General features: G+C 43.7%; 1 protein-coding gene across 2 annotated transcripts in view; it reads left to right on the top strand.

Annotated features, from left to right (window-relative positions):
- ADAMTSL4 (ADAMTS like 4) overlaps positions 1–18,691 on the top strand; it is a 182,186-nt gene that overhangs the window by 96,801 nt on the left and 66,694 nt on the right. For both annotated transcript variants that reach the window (XM_077257769.1, XM_077257772.1), the window contains exon 6: positions 9,706–9,842. In XM_077257769.1, the coding sequence (XP_077113884.1) occupies positions 9,706–9,842 (137 nt within the window). The remainder of the gene's footprint in view (positions 1–9,705; positions 9,843–18,691) is intronic.

The following is an 18,691-nucleotide window of genomic DNA, read 5'->3' as shown; positions in this document are numbered from 1 at the left end:
CTGACTATTTAGTGAAGTCTGGCCTCCTTTGCTAAAACCTGTTTCATTCCTGTGTTTGTGACTTTCCTCTTAACTCACAGTCAATATATGTGGGGGGCTGCCTTTGCCTTTGGGGAATTTCTCTGAGGCAAGAGTAGGCTTCTATTTCTATCTTTAGGGGTAGTTAGCTCTTAGGCTGTGAAGAGGCGTCTAGGGAGAGTTAGGTACGCTCCACGGCTATTTCTAGTGTGTGTGATAGGAGTAGGGTTTGCGGTCAGCAGAGTTCCCACTTTCCCAGAGCTTGTTCCGATTACTAGTTTACTCATCAGGTCATTCCGGGTGCTCCTAACCACCAGGTCCATAACAAAAGAGGTCTGATCTGATCTGGTCTGATTAGTGGGGCATGTGTCCTGGCCAGGGAGAAGAGGTTGGTCTGGATTATGGGTGGTCCTAAAATTTACCTTTGGCCCATATGGGAAGACCAGTAAAACTAAAGAACCATGCTAGTTGGGGGAACTGTTGGAGGTTTTGCATTAGGGCTTACAAGCTTTAAGTCAAGTCACTAGTCCTGGCTGCTAGGTGGTGTCACGGCGCCGCCGCTGCTGCTGCCCTGCCTGCCGCTCTGCCCCTTGCTCCCTTCTCCGCTCGCCAGCATACTCACCTGCTTCGGCACACTCCTCCTGCAGGTGCGTGTTCTTCCTTCTCTTCATGACTCACGGCAGCTTCTGGGATTCCGCCGGCTGCGCGTGCGCACCTCGCGCTCCAGCTCCCTCTGCGCATGCGCACTTCCTCTTTTGATATACAAGCGCGCCGCTTCTCCTCTCTTTGATTATGGAGGACCCTGACCCGGAAGTCCTTGTGCGTCCCATGTATTTAAGGTAACCCTTCCTCTGCCTCCTTGCCTGATTGTCATTTGTGCTACTAATGACCCAGGTCCTCTCTTGTCTCTGTGCGGTCCGTCCTGTGTCTCTGCTCAGTCCGGTTCGCCTAGTGTCTCTGTCATTTTCAAGTCTTCCTTGTTTCTCCGTTCTAGTCTGGCCGGTCCTGTGTCTCCTCCGTGTCCTGTCCACGTTCCGCCTCTGTCTCACCCAGCCATCCCTGTGTCTGCGTTATTTTCAGTTATCTTCTTATCTCGTTTCTTTCCAGTCCACACCAGTCCATCCAACGTCTTTTCTCGCTCGGTCAGACCTACGCTCTCCCTCTCTCTTTTGAACCTCCTATTTCCTGTCCCCAGGTGCCAGCTTCTGCGGCAATAGTCTCCCTTGGGCCAGCCCCTTACTCTCCCTGTATTGGGGGTGGTCTACCTGGCTAGCTCACCCCTGGGAGGTTCATTGTTGCGGATCTGCGGGTTCACTCTAGGAGTTCCAAAACCTTACAGTAACATCACAGGTGGGAAGCCAACAAGCCACTTTTACTTGCTCAATTTCAGAAAAGGGACTGCTATCAACTGTGTCGGAGTTTGAGATTATTACAAGGAAGAACTGCCCCAAATCTTTATAAATCATTAAAAAAATGTAATGCTATTCAGTTAAATGTTGTGCCAAGGGTCATCCGACTGCCCGAGGAGAGGCGCCGTTTGGGTAGACAAGTCTTCAATCTCTGACATAAGAAGTTAAAATAATTCCTTCTTTCCACCTGCCCAAAAAAACACATTTCCACCATTCACTGCTAAGTAAATGGAGGGAAGACTGCCAGTGTGGGATTAACCTCTCCAGTCCCATGAATGCCTTTTGCAGTCTGACTAATAGCCTTCCCTAGGATAAAGCTGTAGCGAGCTGCACACATGTGGTGAGTGCTTAGTCGTGCCAGATGTTCCCCCTTCTACCGACTTGTGCTTCCACCGCCCCCTATTCATTCCCAAGCCATCCAGCATAGCTGAGTAATGAGGAGGGTGTGCTTGATATGTTATAGAGCCTAGGTTCTATTTAAGCAATATGTCCAAATATACCATTACGTTATTACAGACGTATTCTGGAAAAAGGAAAGTATGGATGTGTTGAGACAAGATCGTCCCAAAAGATGGAAAAAGTTCATACAAAATTGGATTCCCATAGAACACATATTTGATAACATATTACAGTAGAATTGGCTATTAGATTTGGTTAGTTGAAAACCCGACCCCCTCCAAATATCAAGCATTTACAATTAAAGTTTAAACTTTTTTTTTTTTTTTTACTACATGCCAGCCATTTTCCCCAAATTTTCCACCACTGCCCCAAATTTTTAGATACATTACTCAAGGCAGTAAATTTAGGACATCCCAGGCAAAAAAGGGGCTCAGTTTTTGTAAACCCAGCCTTAAAATAAGTTGAGTCATTCACAACTTAAACTGCCTTATTACTGCCTAACAGGAATGTTGGTTAGGGCTCGTTCAGACAAAAGTGTATTCAATCTCTGTGTCACATCCGCAAATTTGAAGAAGTATAAATGCAGCATAACAGTCCATCATTATTACAGCTTGGCCCTCCTATTTTGGTTTCATTTGGCTCAAATTCCCCCAATAAAACATATCCATATTGGTCATTTTCTGGTGATTCCTCTCTTGCTGCGGACCAGGAGGCCAATCTCTGCCCTCTCTGACCAGTTCTGCTCCCTTTTTTTTTGGTCTGCCGTAACCACCACGCTCACTCTCCCACTACAGATTGGCGATGCACAACATCTTCTACGCCTTGGGCTCTTCCTAAAACCTCTGTAAGGTACCTCCTCCTGTAGTTTACAGATTGAGTCCCTATGTTTTTATTAGTGTGTGCCCAGACCAGAGACCTGGCTGAAAAGTTTGAGGCCCCAGGCATCACTGTTACCTCTGCAACCTCATGTCCCTTTTCATATTAATTGATGTGTCCAATGTTTTCTCAAAGGTAAAGAATGCATTTGGGGTCACCAATTCTGTTGAGGGCCATTCCTTTACATTAAGCAAAGTCTCTTCTGCAAGGGCGGCCACTGAACAAAGTTCACAGTAATGAAAGAATTGATTTACTGGTTACCTCCCTATTCCTCAGAGTCTTTTTGATTCTTTTTTTTGTTACATTTTTTTGCTTTTTTTTTTTTGCAGAGTGAAAGAAGCCAAAAATACCCCCCAAAACACATTAGGGATGAGGCCGGCTTGATCTCAGTACAAGAGCTAGATGAACACCCCGTACTGTTAACCCCATGACTCCCAATAAAAATATTCCCATAAACTAAGCTGTAGTTGCTGCAACTTTACTAGCCATTGTGTTTTTTTTACCTTTTTTTGCTACAAAATTTGGACAATATTAATAAAAGGCTCTAATAACCTAAATCAGCATTCAGATATCCAAATCATACATCATCTCAGCAGATAGACAGAAAAGGATTTCTGTCACCACCCACAATTTTGTTAATGACCAGTTATTTCAATTTTCATGGCTGAATATAACGTAAAGGTCGTCCTTAGAGACGCAGAAATACATATCCACTCAATTTATATTGTTTATGGTATTTTTACAACTAATGTAAATGTTACCTTTGGGGGGCCCAAAAAAGTAATGAAAAATGTCTCCACACTGAGAGCCAAGAGTTCGTAACCATTGCTCAGTGCTTATATAGGGCCTGTAGAGATTACACAGTAGTCACATTCCTATGACGCATCTCGGTGACGGGGTGTTTATGATTGCTGGCCGTCAGTCTGTCAGATGTAAAGATTTTCAATTTTACAGACGCAGGGAAGGCAGAAGCATCAAGTAGAATGTCTGCAGATAAAGAGGTCCAGTCATCTGACATAAATATGTATTTTTTTTTACCTGGTGTAATTATTGCTTTTCTCCTGAATCCAGCGTTGTTGTTTTTTTCTTTCTGCTCCTCTCCATTGCTGAGATATGGCCTTATATAAATCCAATCTTTTCAGCCAACTGGGTGAGGTTCTCATGAACATGCCCACAGAAAAGAATTGAGAATCCCACCCTTTTGGCTACCGAGGCTAGCGTTATATAGAAGGGAGAAGAGGCTATATCAGGACCAGAGAGAGGCAAGAAGAAAAGAAAAACATCGCCGGATTCAGGAGAACAGCGGCATTTACACTGAATAAAAAAATATATATATTTATGTCAAGTAGCAGGTTCACTTTAATGGAAACTTTGATCAAGAATTGTGCCCTGAATATCAATATAAGGAAACAATGTTCTCATGGGACATAACAATTGGCATTGGTTAAATCATTGCTATCTCCTTGGACTAGTATCAAGAGAGTTAGTTGCTGACCGGTCAACAACTATTTAATTTGTTTGGGGGTTTTATGTTTCACCCCATAAGAAATAGATCCTAGTAGAACTGATTGGCTCCAAACACCTCTCAAAATGGGGTTATTATCTGTTTGACATTTGGGACCAGGCTCGGACTGGCACACAGGAGAATTCTTTGTAGGGCCCCTGAGCAGGAATGGGCCACCACCCTCTTATATGAGCAGTACTTGGCACAAAACACTTGATTCACTATGTACAGAGGCAGCATCCTATTTATTTAACAATCAACCTAATTTATTGCTATAGAAATTTGTGAATGAGGATAACGTCACATTTGCATCTAGCTGAAACGTGGGGTCCTGGAGTTCATGTTACTGGTGGGCCCTTAGCATCCCAGTCCAACACTGTTTGAAACCCAGAGCTTTGGCCACCTGGAAGGTCCTCTGGTGGACTAGTCTGCCAGGCTTCTTATACCCTGCTCTGATAGATCGAGAGGAGTGAGCAAGATGTCCTTCATTATGAAACGCATCCATTAGTCATATGAGATTTTGCAGTATCCTTACAGCCCCCATACACATTAGATGGCTGTTGGCTGAACTATGTCATTTTGACCAACCCTCCCATACACAGTAGAGCTCACTTGGCTGAGCACACCTGAGTTCTCTGTAAGAAAGCTGCTGGCTAACATGTTGGCCAGCAGCTTATCTCGGTGAGTACTATGTGACCAGCAGTCTGAAATTGGACATGCTGGATCAATATCTTCCCCAACAATCAGTCAGCCAGTGCCATCATACACATTAGAGTGTCAGCTGAACTTGTCAATATGGGCCGAAATTAGTCTGATGTGTATGGGGGCTTTAAGAGGGCCTCCCCAGACTTGCAGGACCCAACAGGGGATAGGATGCCAGTCTTCAATGTAGAATCCCAAACGGGAGTCTCTTTGTGGCTCCTCTGTAGGTTTTCTTTATTCTTTGTCACCATAAGTGTGGATGAAGGAGAACATCTATCAGATCAAGACCTGACTGGGCACTTTTTTTCTTAAATTACCGTACCAAAGTAAATATTATTATTGTAGAAAAATTTATCTTGGTCCAATATGAGTAATAAAAAGTTTGAGAGATATCTAAGTTCTCACCAGTTCTCCATATCCACGGCACCTCTGTGTATTATGACATGGACGCTCAAGCCCGGTTTGTTTGTTTCATGCCCGGATCAGCTGTTCCTTATACTGAAGTCAGCTCATTGTCAGGCAAGATAAAATACTGTAAAACACAGAATGACCTTGTTGGAATAGATATGTGGTCTGGGACACAAACCACCACAGCCAGATGTCTCCCTGCTGTGCAGGGCTCCACACTCACCAGCCAGTGAATAGAGTGCGTTCTGCTTTCCATCTGGACTTCGAAGAGAGAATTCGTGGATCACATCTATACAAGAAGCCAGGGAGGTCTCACATAGCACAGAGCAGTCCTCATCTCCAGGGCTCTAATCCTCAAATATTTATTAACATCATTATTCCTTGAAGAAGAAAGGAGGGAACAAGCTGAATGTAACTAAAAAGTGTTTCAATATATTTGTGACCTCAACAGTTGCTTTTTTTATGGAATCACACCTTAGAATATTGTAAAGTCATCAATGATCTCAGTTTGGACTAACAGATGTGCTGCTCGTGTTTCCAAGAATCATTTCAAGATAATTTCTCTTTTCAATGGCTGCGACTGGGGTTGTCCACCAATGTTTTTGGCTTTGTAGCTTGTAAAATGTCAGACTCTTAGGCTATGTGCACACGTTGCAGATTTGACTGTGGGATTTTCTGTGCAGATTCTGCGTTCCTTGGCAGAAAATGCAGGTCAGAATCTGCGCCTTTTTTTGGTATGTGCACATATTGCAGATTTTTGTGCAGATTTCTTCCTTTTTTTTATCACTGCAAAAAGAATTGGCATGGTCCTTTTTTGAATCTACTGCGTTTTCGGTGCAGATTTTTCGGCACCATTAGCACAGCATTTTTTTTTGCCATTGATTTACATTGTACTGTAAATCACTTGCAGATCTGCAACGTTTCTGCGTGGAAAAAAAAGCTGCAGATCTGCAGGAAATCTGCAGCGTGTGCACATACCCTAAGTATCCTTCAGCCCGGTATCCTTAAAAGAGCTGGACCACTTGATTGTACCACTATGGTTGGGGATCACATTATCTATTGAAGCAGCTTCTGAGTTCAATCAGAGGAGCATCTGTTACACACCTATTTTGGCTATCCCACGCTTTGCTTCCTTCTCCTCGGTCCCCTGCCCTCTGTTGTGCTCCACGTTGGGTTTTGAAAGTTGCCTGGAGTGGATCAATGACATCATCTCCACAGACATATTTAAAGGGCCACTGTCACCCCCTCCAGCCGTTATAAACTAAAAGAGCCACCTTGTGCAGCAGTAATGCTGCATTCTAACAAGGTGGCTCTTTTAGTTTTAGGTTCAAGTATACCCAAAATAAAGCGTTGTGATACTTAGCCACAATACCGGTCTCTAGCCAGGGAGGCGGGTCCTCACTCCCCAGCTTGAACCACTACTCTGCCGTCACTCCAATCTTCATGGGCTTTCGTCACCGCCCCCTCAGCGCTGTTTACTTTTCAAAACCGGTGCCTGCGCTGTGTACTACTGTGCTGCGCAGGCGCAGTGAGCTCTGGCCATCTGACGTCACAGCCAGGCTTGCAGACTGCGCCTGTGCGGCCGCCCTGCTTGTGAATCCCAGCGCCGCACTCTGCATAATGCATAACACAGTGCGGGGCTGGGATTCCAAAGGTGGGTGGCCGCACTGCCCGCACAGGCGCAGTCTGCAAGCCTGGCTGGGACGTCAGACGGCCAGAGCTTACTGCGCCTGCGCAGCACAGTAGTACACAGCTCAGGTGCCGGTTTTGAAATGTAAACAGCGCTGAGGGGGCGGCGCCGAAAGCCCATGAAGATTGGAGTGACGGCAGACTAGCGGTTCAAGCTGGGGAGTGAGGACCCGCCTCCCTGGCTAGAGACCGGTATTGTGGCTAAGTATCAAAACGCTTTATTTTGGGTATACTTGAACCTAAAACTAAAACAGCCACCTTGTTAGAATGCAGCATTACTGCTGCACAAGGTGGCTCTTTTAGTTTATAACGGCTGGAGGGGGGTGACAGTGGCCCTTTAAGGTCTATTTAAACACATTCTTGTGACTTGGGATTGAGTTTCTAGACTTGTATGTTTGGTGTTCTCCACCTTCTGTACATACTGTTTTACTTGCTTCAATTCCTGCTGAGTGTCACCTAATTCATCCTGCTGCTCTTGATATTTCTGAGTATTCTCAGTCTTCACTGCCCACATGCCTTCCTACTTCATGCATCAACTCCCAGGGTCTGTGTACTCACCCGAATCCAAGGATCCATCTCACCTGGTGAGCCTAACAGCATCTTTGGGTGTCGGTCAATGAACTACAACATTAATGATAGCCTGACTGATGGAACCATGGATATTGTCCATGAATACTTCTCTTTTTGGAACTTATATGGTTTCCAAACGTTCTCCACCAAATCTTATCTTCATATGTAATGCCTTAACTTTTGACAGTCAGTCAGTCTGGCACCATCAGAGCTCCATCAAGAGTGCCTTTTGTAGACTTTGGAGTCTGTCACAAAAAGTGTCATGCTCTGTTAATCCAATATTTGACCTTGTTGCAACAAAATTGACCACTGGGTTAGCTCACCATGGTTTTGGGACATCAGATTAATTGACACAGTTTATTAACTTCTCAGACAAGTCAAAGGAGCAACATTGGTGGTAGGCCTTCGTAATGTAATCTCATTGATTTCCCAAAGGGTTCAGCTCTCCAAAATAGAACTTTTTGGAGTAATCAATGGGGGTTAGTCATTCTGGGAACCAGACCAAAGATTATTGATCCTCACCAAAAGAGAGTGATATTTGCCTTTAATGCCAAGACCCCTTTTTTGTCATTGTCTATATGATATGATTCTACAGCGCAGCACTCTGTGATTTTGTGAACTCCACCTAAAGGACACTAAAGTTCAAGAATTCATGTCCCAGCCCTACAGATGTTCAAGGGATTTTAAGGGTTTTCTGCTTTGTTTGTACTTGAGGAAATCCAAGCGTTAAAGATCATTTGAAACAAAACATATGGTGTAAAACATGTCTACCAAAGGGGCCGTTACCATTCACTTTTTAAATAATGTGCTTGACATGAGAATATGAGTAACGCCTTGTCTACGCCAAATATTATGTCAGTGTAAAACCCTTGTAAGTGATAAGACAAATGGATTCACGATGGCCGAGAAGGTGCCATGAAATGAGCCTCTTCCTCCGTGGACCCAATGACACCTGGCGTGTCTCTTTACTCATGGGCCAACTTCCACTAGTAAACAGATAATAACAGAGGCTGGAACATATACAGATCACTTACCGTTAAGGATTAGGTTTATTCAGCAGCTGTATAGGAGGTAACATCTTCAAAGTGTCCTCCACATCTGTCAGATGCTATTTTGGCTAAATATATTGGAATAAAGGTAAAAACAAAATAAACAGGACGTGTTTTTGAGTTTTGTTGTAGTAACCGAAATCTTACAATGATCATTTCCATTAGTTTTGCCTTGAAAATGAAGGTTTTATTTGAAAAGCAATTTCATAGTTTCATAGTGGTCAAACGAAGAAGCAAGTCCTTCGAGTACAACCTATGACCTAACATCTTGATGCAGAAAAAGACATGAAGACTGTATTTGTTCCATATTAGGACAAAAAAAGTCTATAGTCTTACTACTTGCACAGTAAAGAATCAATATTTTTACTACTGGTACAGTAATGAATCTATAGTTTCACTGTCAGAACAATAAAAAGTCTATAGTTTCACAGCTTTTATAGTAATGAATCTATGGCGTTACTTGTATAGTAAAGAATCTATAGTCTCACTGCTCGTACAATAAAGAATCTATGGTCTGACTGCTTGTACAGTAAATAATTTGCATCCGTGATGATGATTAAACCTTTTTTCCTCTAGTCTAGATGTAGAGGATGCCTACTTGTCACAGTTTAAGGTGTCAGTGTAAAATGATTTGTAACACCAGGTTTGATAACCTGTCTTGGTACTGCTGACCACCCATTCGCTTAATCTCGGTTGCTCTTCTCTGCACCCTCTCTACTTCTGATGCCCCATTCAGACAGTTGCAATGTGGCCACAGTTTGGCATCCTTACTATGGTTGCAACTTCTGGACCTACAATGAGTTTTTGTGAACCCTATATATGATATCAGGTTGGGAACTTGAAATATGTGGTTCTAATATGTATGGTAAAATATGTGTCTGAATTAGACCTTCATATCTGTGGACATTCGAGTACCAACTGTGATGCACACTGCGATGGCTGTTAATAGTGATGGTGACTCAGCTATCTATACCCATAGAGAGGAAGAAGAGGCCTCAGGAATGGCTGAATGTAACATTAAAACATTGAAGAAACTTATAGAATTACTAAACATATCATATCCTTTCCTTTTTATTTGCAGTGAGTGGAAATCAAAGGTGCGCCCTAAACTGTCGACCCATTGGCTACCGTTTCTACGTACGTCATACCGAGAAGGTCCAAGATGGAACTCCTTGTGAAGCTGATTCTCAGGATTTTTGTGTTGATGGGCAATGTCTGGTAAGTATGAGGTCTTAAGTCTCATGAGCCAGAATAGTGTTAGTTGTTCACTCTTGGATTCATAAGTGCCTCCGGTTTTCTTAATAATATGTCAAGTTTGTCCACATTACTGAAGAACCAAAGACGGTTGGACAATTTTACAGCATGCACTTTTTTATTTACGACCTCTGGATGATAAATTCGTGGGATTACCAAATATTGGGTACTATAAAATTTCTTCTTCACTTTCTTCATTATCTTGTTACTAACCTGTTACTTGACAAGAGGTAAAACCCAGACATTTTGTGAGAGGTTCTGTAGATGATTCATATTACAATGTGTACAAGGACAGGATGTTTGTGAGACCAGATTAACTACAAGAGTTGTGAAGAACCAGACTGTCATGGAGACCACAAGCCTTCACATGTAGATAATAATACACAAATTAGTAATGCGTAGCTCAACCGTGAATGATAGACCACAAAAAACACATTCTGCCTTGTCTAAGGAAAGGTTTATGTGCCTGGCCCTTAAGTAGAAGAAGTCTCCCCTATGAGTTATAGTAATAGACCGTTAGCACAACCGGTGAAAAGAGTTCTCAAGTAGGTTCCCAAACCATGCAATCTTGTGTAAACAACTTGGCACACTTTGTTTAGTCGAGGTGAAAAGATTTAATGTGATCCAAAAAGAAAATACATACAGTAGTCACAAACATTTCGGTCATCAATCTACTAGAGTATATAGAGAGTAATCATGAGGATCGAGCAGCAATACTTAAATTGCTCAGTCTGTATGTTTAACCTGGCTAGGATTAATCCTAGGTATTAGGGGCTGAAGTACCAAGTATCTGTAGGATGCTAGCAGGTGCGTAGGATGCAGTGGCATACAGAAGGCAGAGCAAGGGTTAGCAGATTCTTTATATAGATATGAGCAGTAATTATACAAGCAGAGGGGTAAAGGATGTGATTGGAGGATGGGGGAAACTCAAATGCGAAAAGAATATAACAGGTTAACTTATCAGTCTCTGTGCGGTGGAGGAAGGTGGCTGGAAAATCCTTCGGCGGCACCTCAGGAGGCACGAGATATCTCCGATCCGGTCCTGCAGATGAGCGATGTACTTTCTCCTACGCGATCTCCTGATACGTGTGCGCAAGGGGAGGCAGAGGTTATGGTCAGCGGCACAGGACAAGAAGCAGAGAGTTCAGTGAGCAAGGCCGCAGTAGGAGCACACAGTCTAGCGGACACGGCCACAGGCACAGGCCGGTCCTCTGCAGGCACCGCAAGGATGGGACTAAGCGGAGTCTCCATGGTGGTGAGTGGAGCGAAGTAATGTACTCTATCCGCGGGTCAATACCCAGTGAGGAAGTCTCCCTGGGCTGTGGGTAGGTCGCATCGTCAGTCTGGATAGCTGGGGGTATGGGCACAGCTAGCGGGCCTGGGTCCGTGAAGAGGGAGTTAACCATCTTACTACTCACAAGCTCGGTCCCCGCCAAGTGTCCTGTCTTCCCGCTCAAACTGCTATTTAAGTCCGACCCGCCCCCATCAGTCAGGTACCCAGTACTGCCCCGGTCAGCATTCTCTTCCCCTGCAACAATGATGACAGCCCCGACGGTTCCGGCCCAGACACGCAGGAGAGACCATTAACTTGGTTCTCCTCCCTACATATCAATGTGGAGTCTCAGATGTGGAAGACGCGGTGTCCACCGCATGTCAGGCTCGTCATTCCCTATGAGTTAGTCATGATGGCTGACAAAATCACACTTTGCTGGATTCAGCCTTGCCTTTAATCAATTATTCCTTATTTTCAAGTTGGGTGTCAATGGGCCACCAAGATTATTGATGTTGACTTTTCTTATCAGTTTTTTATCGAGGGTTGACATTTAAATCTATCTTGATAAACTCACAGATTCTCCTACAATTTACCAATCACATTTTAAAGATTGTTGAAGGCATTTTTTTTTGTCATTGAAGTACGTTTTTGAGACTGGCTGGGGTTGTTAAGTGTGTAGTTTAATAAAACACCTGGAATGTGATTTGGATTTGGTTTTACCCCAAAATTGGCTTTGCATTCAGTGTCCTGATTTGAGTTTTCTTACTAGACCCCAAGGTATAATAAATGAAGATGAACAAATTGTTGAAAAAAGTACTAAAATATTATACTCTCCTCACACCTCACTTGTACTGCCACTGTAATCTCCCGGCCCAGTCCTCTTCATACTCCCTTTGGTCTTCTGGCTCCGACTACTAGTAATCACTTGACCGACTCTGATTAATTCAATGCATGTCATTGACAGCTATAAATTGGGTTGGACGCCATGTGGTTACAATATACAATATACACATCAATGATAAGCGTGAGGACGGGTCAGCATGGGATGTACGTGAAACCAAGATGTCAAAACTGGAAGACTAGGCAGGGAAGAATAGATGAGTAGCGAGGTGAATACTGTATTATACTTTTTTTTTTATAAAAACATGGTAGCTAGGGAATTGAATTTAAAACGTTTTTGTATTCTTGAAAATTTTCTAATTTTTAGGAAATTTTCATGTTATTCCATTTGGATCAAATCAGTTTTGCTTATCTTTATTTTTAAGTCATTAATTCCTTCTTGGTATGAGACTTTGCACACACTGAAGGTTGGTGGTAAAAAATGACCATGGACACTTTTGTGATGGAATTAATAAGGTTAGTAGACATTGCTTGACTGTAGTTGGAATGTTTCCCAAACTCCTCAGGACTAGTCCTGACTCACTGCAGATAGCAGATATTGAGGGGAAAAGATGGATTGGGCATATTGTTGTTTAAAATGCCCCATCTATTGTTTTTACGGGAGATAATCTGACACCAGTGGTGTCGGGCAGGAATTTGTTCCCCTCTCCCTATCATGGGATCAGTAGAGTAGCTTTGGCGGAACAAATATTTGGCTAAAATCTATCTAAGATGTAAGGCCAACTTAGGAGAAACTAAGATTGATGGATGTCTGCATTGAGGTGTATTATTGGTGGCTTTTGTCTGCATGAAGACAAGGACATGCCTCTACTCTGGTGCTGCCCTTATATGTCTACTTTTCTAAACCAATCTGTTATACAGCAGCAGAACCAAATAGTGAAGATCCATTATTCATATTATTTCGAGCACTTGGCTTTGAGAAGATGTGGCTCCTGTCCAAATCCAGAGACGCGCATTTCATTATTCTGGACAAAGTCCCGCAGTCCTGAAGTCGAAATCTATTCTACCCCGCCCCCCAGCTGTTTCTTCAAGAAGACCATGCCACATCACATGTGTATGACCGGCTGTCGAACAACACACCTATTCTGTAGTTGTCTTAAATATCCCTACTTTCCTTACATCCAAGTCACATGTTTACTAAAATTCTATAACAGATTTTCATTCCGGCTGCAACCTAAATCACATAGATTTAGCCTGAAATTTGTCTTAATCCCGTTCAGTGCTTAGTGAGACTATGGGATTAACACTCTCTGACCTAGTGATATCATGGAGCAGTTAATATCGGAGACACATCACCCTAGTGAAGTAATAAAATTCCATAACTTAGAAAAAGGGACACTGGTTCATTACGTTTTAGCCTACTCATTAATTTTAAATTATTCATTGCTAGTTTGATTATTTTCCTTAATGTTGTGTATTATTAGGTAAGGATCTAGCCTTTTTCTAAATTTCACTCTAGCTGTAAAGAATCCTTTCCATGTCATGCCTGATTCTCCTATCCTCCATGCGTAATGTACCCTGATTGTTGGAAAGAATAATTCATTCAGGTGTTTTGTATTTGTAGATCTCTTTTCCAAGCTGAACTAGCCTGATTTTTCATGTTTTATAATAGAGTGGTATGCATAGAGAGGAGCCAAACTCCCAAAATTCTTTTTTGGGCAGATTCATTTGAATTGGCTGGCAGATTTGGTTAGGTTGGAATAAATTTTAATTTGAAATGAAAGTGCCGGGAAAGGGTTAGAGATAATAGCCGATTATACTCAACATTCTTACTGCGTAGCCACCCGACCAGTCCTCCACTGGCTCCCTTTAGCCTTGACTTGGACTTGGCAATGTTTTTTGGCACTGACTAGGACTTTTGTAGTCACTTGAGGTCTGATGCATATGCTTTGTGTCCCATGCGACCATGTAAGACCTACTCAGCGTTGTAAGACATTCCCAATTCCTAGATAAGACCGGGTGGGAAGCCAAGGACAGGTCAGTATAATGCTCTCTTGCTTTTTGACCCCTTCCCATTCCTTAATATAATCTAGCAAAATGGTAGCCGACTGATTGCCCTTTACCTGCATTTGAGTAAGTAGAATTCTGACGCATCCAAAATTTGGAGGGAATTTGTATTCAATTTGATATGCAAAAACCCTAGTCCATGCCCTCATCATCTCTCGCCTTGACTACTGCAACCTTCTGCTCTGTGGCCTCCCCTCAAACACTCTCGCACCCCTCCAATCTATTCTAAACTCTGCTGCCCGACTAATCCACCTGTCCCCCCGCTATTCTCCTGCCTCTCCCCTCTGTCAATCCCTTCACTGGCTCCACATTGCCCAGAGACTCCAGTACAAAACCCTAACCATGACGTACAAAGCCATCCACAACCTGTCTCCTCCTTACATCTGTGACCTCATCTCCCGGTACTTTCCTACACGCAACCTCCGATCCTCACAAGATCTCCTTCTCTACTCCCCTCTTATCTCCTCTTCCCACAATCGCATACAAGATTTCTCTCGCGTATCACCCCTACTCTGGAACCCTCTACCACATCACATCAGACTCTCGCCCACCATCGAAACCTTCAAAAAGAGCCTGAAGACCCACCTCTTCCGACAAGCCTACAACCTGCAGTAACCACCGATCGACCAAACCGCTGCATGACCAGCTCTACCCTCACCTACTGTATTCTCACCCATCCCTTGTAGATTGTGAGCCTTCGCGGGCAGGGTCCTCTCTCCTACTGTACCAGTTATGACTTGTATTGTTCAAGATTATTGTACTTGTTATTATGTATACCCCTCCTCACTTGTACAGCGCCATGGAATAAATGGCGCTATAACAATAAATAATAATAATAATAATAATATGTATTGAGTAATATTCAATTTATAGGAGACTATTAATATATTGGGATCTCAAGTTTTTATCTATTTTTATACACCATGAAATTGTATTTGCTTTTGCAGCTGCTCCTTGACATTGAGTTTTCCTGTTTGTCAGAATATACAAGTCCTTCTCCTCTTCTTTTATCTCCAGCTTAATTCCACTTGCAGTATATGCAATTATACCAGATTATTGGTCTTTTTGTAGTGTTTTACAATCATACTGAGTTTTACAGCGGTATTCTAAAATTTGGAAGTTATTCCCTATCCGTTGGTCTGATCACTTGGACCACCAATGATCCCAAGAACCAGCGCTCTTAAGAGCCCCATTTGAATGGAGTGGTGGTCGATCATGTGGCTGAACGTTGCATGATCGACCACCACTCCATTCACATGGGGTTCTTGGGAAGGTTCGGTAGGAGTCCCAGCAGTCAGACCCATAGTGATCAGGTAGCCAATGGCAAGTGGTCCTCTTTCTCAACACACTTTGGATCACTGGAAACCATTTAACCAATGTAGGCCACCGTGACCATTAACAGCTACTATCCATGTTGGTGCAATACCAGCTATGGCCATATAAAGGAGAGTGGTGATGTGTACACTACTGTATTGATTCTTCCGCTGATCGGTGGGAGTCTGGGAACTTGGGCCCCAATAATTATGCAAACAATTTACAGTAATTACTTTAAAAGTAGAAGTGGGTTAATGATAGGTTACTTTTTAACAATCTACAATATTTCGGATATTCAAAAAAGCACAACGTCTTCTCCTGAAGAGTAAAATATGACAGCAGTAATAAATGGGATGTAATGGAAAGTATTTTTTTTATTATTAATAACTGAAATGCACAAGCTGAAACCTGCAGAATAAAAGCCAATGGCTGGATTATTTTGAGATGAGACGTGGATGTGTCATGATTACTCTACCTGCTGTAAATCAGGGGGCGGAGGAGATGACTAAATCCAGCATTCCTCCCTGAAGAGCTAGTGGATACAGAATCATCCAGCCTAAAGCTGTAGAAACAAAACACTAAGACAACTCGCAGATGGACTTTAAGGCTCAGTTTGTCCAGTACACAGGTGTCGGTTTTGAAATCTTAATGAAAACCTGTCACTTGACCAAGATATGTGTATGTGTACCTGGTGTAAATGCCACTGTTCTCCTGAATCCGGCAATGTTTTTCTTTTTTTTCTGGCTCCTCTCCGTTCCTAAGATACGGCCTCCTCTTCCCTTTAAAGAAATCTAATTTGTCAGTCAGCTGGGTGTGGTCCTCAAGAACACACAGCCAATAGAGAGTTTATGACCATGTCCTCTTGGCTAAGGAGGCTAGATTAACATTAAAGATAGAACGGGCCACATATCTCAGGAGCGGAGGTGCGTAAGAAGAGAAGAAAACATCGCCGGATTCAAGAGAACAGCGGCATTTACACCATATTTATGGCAAGTGGCAGATTCTCTATATAGAGAATCTGTCACTACTAAGGCTATGTTCACACTTTGCGGTTTTTGCTGCGGATCCGCAGCGGATCTGACGCTGCGGATCCGCAGCAGTTTTCCATGCAGGGTACAGTACAATGTTACCCTATGGAAAACAAAAACCGCTGTGCCCACTTTGCGGAAAATCCCTTTAAAAACCGCGCGGAATTGCTGCGGAAAAAAAGAAGGAGCATGTCACTTCTTTCTGCGGATTCCGCAGCGGTTTTCAACATGCACCAATAGGAAAGTGCTGTTGAAAACCCGCAGAGGAATCCGCAGAAGAAACCGCAGGAAAATCCTCAGGGAAAACCGCAGCGGTTTTTCAATGCGGTTTTTCCAAATCCGCTGTGGAAAAATCTGCAGCAAAATCTGCAAAGTGTGAACATGCCCTTACTGGTTACATTCTTAAGTGTGTTGATCTATGATGTTATCTCCTTTTAGTCCCAATTTCTACAGTTAAAGGTACCTTCACACTAAGCGACTTTACAACGATAACGATAGCGATCCGTGACGTTGCAGCGTCCTGGATAACGATATCGTTGTGTTTGACACGCAGCAGCGATCTGGATCCCGCTGTGATATCGCTGGTCGGAGCTAGAAGGCCAGCACTTTATTTCGTCGCTGGATCTCCCGCTGACATCGCAGAATCGGTGTGTGTGACACCGATCCAGCGATGTCTTCACTGGTAACCAGGGTAAACATCGGGTTACTAAGCGCAGGGCCGCGCTTAGTAACCCGATGTTTACCCTGGTTACCATTGTAAAAGTAAAAAAAAAACACATACTCACATTCCGGTGCCCGGCGTCCGCTTCCCTGCACTCCTCCTGCATCCTGTGTAAGTGCCGTAAAGCAGAGCGGTGACGTCACCGCTGTGCTCTGTGGGAGATGCCGGAGATGTTCGGCGCTGACACAGGATGCAGGAGGAGTGCAGGGAAGCGGACGCCGGGCACCGGAATGTGAGTATGTGTTTTTTTTGGGAACCCGATGTTAACCCTGGTTACCAGGGGACTTCGGCATCGTTGGTCGCTGGAGAGCCGTCTGTGTGACAGCTCTCCAGCGACCACACAACGACTAAACAGCGACGCTGCAGCGATCGGCATCGTTGTCTGTATCGCTGCAGCGTCGCTTAGTGTGAAGGCACCTTAAAGGAATCTCCTGTTACAGATAGGTGCTGAAAGTTGGGAAATTTATAGCTATCTACTTGTTAAGCGTTTTTGGACTCCAAGGTGTGGACATGAATGTAGAGCTACATCTCAGTTACACCTCCAATTTTTACCACATGTTTACCCAATGGTGGCATGCTGGAAAAGCCATATGGATGCACCCTAAGGCTATGTGCACACGTTGCAGATTTTCCTGCGCATTTTTCTGCACTAAAAACCGCAGACCTTGGCAGAAAACGCAGGTGCGTTTTTTGGTGCGTTTTGGTGCGTTTTTGGTGTGTTTTTATACGGTTTTTAGTGCGGTTTTTGATGCGTTTTTCCCTGCAGATTGTCTGTGTTTTTGACACAAATAAAGCTTGAACTGCAGTGGGAAAAAAAAAAACACATGATGTCATTTCCTTGTCCAACCCTGTGAAAACATCAAAACGAGATGCGCCAATTCCAGCACTTAGCCCCTCTCTTCCCACTCCCGTGTAGTGGTGGGATATGGGGTAATGAGGGGTTAATGCCACCTTGCTATTGTAAGGTGGCATTAAGCCCGGTTAATAATGGAGAGGCGTCAATAAGACACCTATCCATTATTAATCCTATTTAAAGGTTAAATAAATATATAGGGGGACCCCCCCAAAAAAAAAATGACGTAGGGTCCCCCTGTATCTTTAGGCCAGAAAGGTTAAGCAGACAGCTGTGGGCCAATATTTGTGGCCTGGGAAGGGGTTAAAATACCCATGGCTGTTCCCAGGCTAGGAATATTAGCCCACAGATGTCTGCGTAGCCTTTATGGCTCTAAACTACAGGGGAGCCCGGAAAAAAAAATTGCGTAGGGTCCCCCTATATTTTTAGGCCAGAAAGGCTAGGCAGACAGCTGTGGGCCAATATTTTTGGCCTGGGAAGGGGTTAAAATACCCCTGGCTGTTCCCAGGCCATGAACATTAATCCCACAGCTGTCTGCATGGCCTTTCTGGCTCTCAAATATCGGGAGAGCCCCCCCAAAAAAAGTGTTGGGGTCCCCCTATATTTTTAGGCCAGAAAGGCTACGCAGACAGCTGTGGGCTTATATTCATAGCCTAGGAAAGGGGCCATGGATATTTGCCCCCCCCAAATAGAAGCCCGCAGCCGCCCCAGAAAAGG

The sequence above is a fragment of the Ranitomeya variabilis genome, chromosome 1 (assembly GCF_051348905.1).
Source record: "Ranitomeya variabilis isolate aRanVar5 chromosome 1, aRanVar5.hap1, whole genome shotgun sequence".
NCBI lineage: Eukaryota > Metazoa > Chordata > Amphibia > Anura > Dendrobatidae > Ranitomeya > Ranitomeya variabilis.
This window is presented reverse-complemented; position numbering and strand designations above follow the sequence as displayed.